General features: G+C 54.1%; 1 protein-coding gene across 1 annotated transcript; it reads left to right on the plus strand.

The window, feature by feature from the left end:
- The first annotated feature begins 1,470 nt into the window (after nt 1-1,470).
- On the plus strand, nt 1,471-2,058 carry C9H11orf87 (chromosome 9 C11orf87 homolog). The gene has a single exon (XM_060157942.1). The coding sequence runs from the start codon at nt 1,471-1,473 to the stop codon at nt 2,056-2,058; it is 588 nt and encodes a 195-aa protein (XP_060013925.1).
- Nucleotides 2,059-3,640: the final 1,582 nt, after the last annotated feature.

Here is a 3,640-nt window from a genome sequence, read left to right on the forward strand (position 1 = left end):
CTCTGGCCCCTTCACTCCGCGCCTTCTGCAGCCGTTCACTGCAGCCGCGCGGCGGGGCTCCCTCCTTGCAGCCAGCTGGCGGCCCCAGGTAAGGGACACGGTGCGTCTAAGGCTCCAGGAGGCCGGCTGGCCGGGCGCGAGCGGGTAGGACAGCCCCGGCGGCCTGCGCAGGCACCCCTGGCCGTAGCTCCGGCCCCCGCCCCTGCCCCGGCCCGGGCTTGCACGCCGCCTCACTGCTCCGCAGTGCAACAGTTTGCAGCTGCCTCTTGAGAGCGGCAAGGGGGCTCGGCTGCGCGCTACGGATCTCCCTGGCTCTGTTCCCCGGGAAGAGCCTCAGGGCCCTCGGGCTGGGACTGGGAAGGCCCAAGAGAAGGTCTGTTCCCCAAACTTTGCAGGCGGGAACCCTCCCCCTTTCATTTCCAGCACCCTTAGAAAGAAGCAGGATACTGTCAAGTGGGGGGCACAGAGAGATGTGGAGAAGGGGGCGTTTGCAAGGATGTGCTTTAGCTGAGAAAGAAAGGTGCTTCAGCTTTTTTTTTTTTTGGTTGTGTGTGTTGTGGAGGGGGGTGGCGGGGGGGTTGGGGAGGTACCAGGGAAGAAGGATGGAGAAAGGATGGAGCGCGATCCTGCGTGTCAGCCTCAGCCGCGGACAGAGGCGGAATGGGATGTGGCTCCAGGGTTACCCCCATGGGACTGGGACCTAAGGGATCTGCCAACGTCCAGGGAGCGAGAGTCTGGAGGGGGAGGGAAGGTAAGGGAAGATTGCGTACCCGGGGCCGGCTCGGCGGCCCGGGGTGGGTGCTGGGAAAGGTAGGATCCAGGCGAAGACATCCATTGAGAGGGCTCCGGAAAGAGGACAGTCGGCGCTCTGGGAAGCAGGGACCGCGTTCCGACGTGGCTGAGTGTGTGTTGCGATTAGAAAGTTGTGGAGTGCTCAGGGTGGCTGCTTTATCTGCTGAGTAATCGGCATCTCCGCGGTGTCGGCGCAGACCCTCTTCCCAGCAAAGTGGCGCGAACGCGGAACTGGAGGCTTTGGTGTGTGGCCAGGGGCGGGCGGGCGGGCTGGGGTCCGCGGGCTGCGGAGAAGACGGGCGGCGCCCAGCTGAGGCAGTGTGCTCAGAGGGCCGCTTTGCAGTGGCGGTGATCGTTCCGGTTCTCAGCGCTCCCCCGGGCAGCAGCTGGGATCCTAACTAAGCCTGTTCTCTTTGCAGCCTGGTGCCTTGGCAAAGGAAAAGGGCGCACGAACACGCGTTCGAGGCGGGGCTGGAGAGGATCTCCTGGGCACCGCTCGCTCCTTGGCCGGCTTGCTTGCCCGCAGTTGCTCCCTCAGTCCTTCGCTCGCTAGCGCATCCCCTCCCACACGAGGGAGTAATTTTGGGTGGCGCGGGCTCCGTCCTCTTCTTGGCTGGTGGGAACCGTGTGCCCAGAAGAGGAAGTCGGGTGTGCCTGGCCCCTCCCAGCCCAGCGCCGATGAGTGCAAGGGAGCCCAAGGAGCTGAGGCTGGCGCTGCCGCCGTGTCTCCTCAACCGGACCTTTGCTTCCCCCAACGCCAGCGGCACGGGCAACGCGAGCGCCCGTAGCCCGGGCGCAGGAGGCGGCGGCGGCACGTGCATCACGCAGGTGGGACAGCAGCTCTTCCATTCGTTCTCCTCCACGCTGGTGCTGATTGTCTTGGTCACCCTCATCTTCTGCCTCATCGTGCTGTCCCTCTCCACCTTCCACATCCACAAGCGTAGGATGAAGAAACGGAAGATGCAGAGGGCTCAGGAGGAATATGAGCGGGATCACTGCAGCGGCAACCGCGGCGGCAGGGGGCTTCCCCAACCCGAGGGCGGCCAGGCCCCAAACCAAGCAAAAGAAAGCCGGCTGGAGAAGCAGGGAGGGGACGCTGCCTTCTGCGCCTCATCCAACGCCTCTTCTTCCCCTGGCCTCCCGTGCCAGAGTCCCTGTGCTCCTCCGCCTCCACCACCGGCCCCCAGTCCGCAAGGAGCGCACACAGCCTCCTCCTGTTTGGACCCAGCTGGCGAGGGCCTTTTGCAAACGGTGGTACTGTCCTGATTGTCTAGTCCCTCTCCTCTTCCCTTCCTCGTTTCCAGCATCTTTGCCGTCCTTGCTCTTTTTTCTCCGGCCTTCCTCTTCCACTTTCCTGTGGCCTCCCTTTCCTCTTCCTTCTTTCCTTATTTGTCTTCCCCCTACTCTTTTTCTCCTCCGCCGAGGCACTGTGCGGTATTTGTAAATATTGGGCGAGGAAAGTCTCGGAAGAAGAAATAACGCTGATAATAATACTTTATTATTATTATTTATAGTAATATTAATAACACGATCCAAGCGCATGACAAATCACATAAGTTCTCATTGTCAGTGAAGGACACGTCTTCCCTCTCCACCCTGCGCCCCCACAATACGGAGGAGAGACCGCACAAGCTACCAAACATGTAAAAGGCGTTGACTCCCTGAACAAAGGGAGTGGAGGGGGCCTGGTATGTTGTACATAGCTGTCAAGTTAAGGTTCAGTTACCTTTCTTCCCCTTCACCCCCACTTTTCCTTCAGCTTCCCTCCCTTCCCCATTCCCACGTTCAGCCGGACTCAGGCAATAGTATATTATAAAGAAAACGTAAACATTAAGCACCAGGACCTCAGGAGGCCAGAGACTGTCCCAGAAAAACGTTTATGACAGGTACCGCTCTCCAGTCAGCCCTCTTCTCACCTTTAGTTAACCATTCTCTTTTCCAGGACCAGGCATTTTAATTTACTTTTAGAAATGTCCCTCGCTGGCCGAGCATAAGTTCATTAAACGTCTATAAATGAGTTTTAAGAAGAATGAAAGAAAGAAAGAAAGAAAGAAAGAAAGAAAGAAAGAAAGAAAGAAAGAAAGAAAGAAAGAAAGAAAGAAAAAGAATCTACTGCTTTAGTCCTTGCCCTGCTCCCCCATCTGTACACCTTTGACTTGTGGCATTTTCAGGATTCACAGAGGATCCGGGAGCTGTCCAGACAGGTCTGGTGCTGAAATTGTCTCAGAACTGGGTACATTCTTTGGTTGTGCAAGTCGAGGAGCGGATGTTTTGGAAAGTGTTCTAGCTTTTTGTTGGTTTCTTTCCTCTTTTTCTACAATCGGGTTTGCGTGTACTCTTGGTTTTCTTCTTATTAAACATTGCATAAGTTACCTTCTTTTGTAATAAAATAAAATAAAATAAAATAAATTAGGTGATGTGCAGTACTGAAAGTGCAGTATCTAACCAACAAGAATGTTTCAGTTTAATTTTTAGAACAAGTGCACCTTTGTTATATATTTATTATATTGGTACCAAATACAGAAGCAAACTATAATTCTGTACTACGTCCTCCAAACTGTATATTCTTGTTCTTAATTCCCAGCTGTTGATATAATTATTACCACTGGATGAGGAATTCAGTGGTGCAGGCCTGGCTTCTGCTGTTTCCAGAAGTGTTCTTTTGTACCTTACTCTGTAGTAGATTGTTATAAAAATATGATACATATGTTTTCTTATTTCTTTTGTGAATAACAGAACAACCACAACAGAAAACAAACAAATAATGGATGTGCAGGAATGCCATCTATTAAAACATGGTTAATATTTAAACAGTGCCTGTAGTCCTCCCTGCATGCAATTACCACCT

The sequence above is a fragment of the Lagenorhynchus albirostris genome, chromosome 9 (genome assembly GCF_949774975.1).
Source record: "Lagenorhynchus albirostris chromosome 9, mLagAlb1.1, whole genome shotgun sequence".
Classification (NCBI taxonomy): Eukaryota; Metazoa; Chordata; class Mammalia; order Artiodactyla; family Delphinidae; genus Lagenorhynchus; species Lagenorhynchus albirostris.

Excerpts from the sequence above, each read along its gene's own strand:
- C9H11orf87 (XM_060157942.1), top strand. The coding sequence starts at position 1,471 with ATGAGTGCAAGGGAGCCCAAGGAGCTGAGGCTGGCGCTGCCGCCGTGT.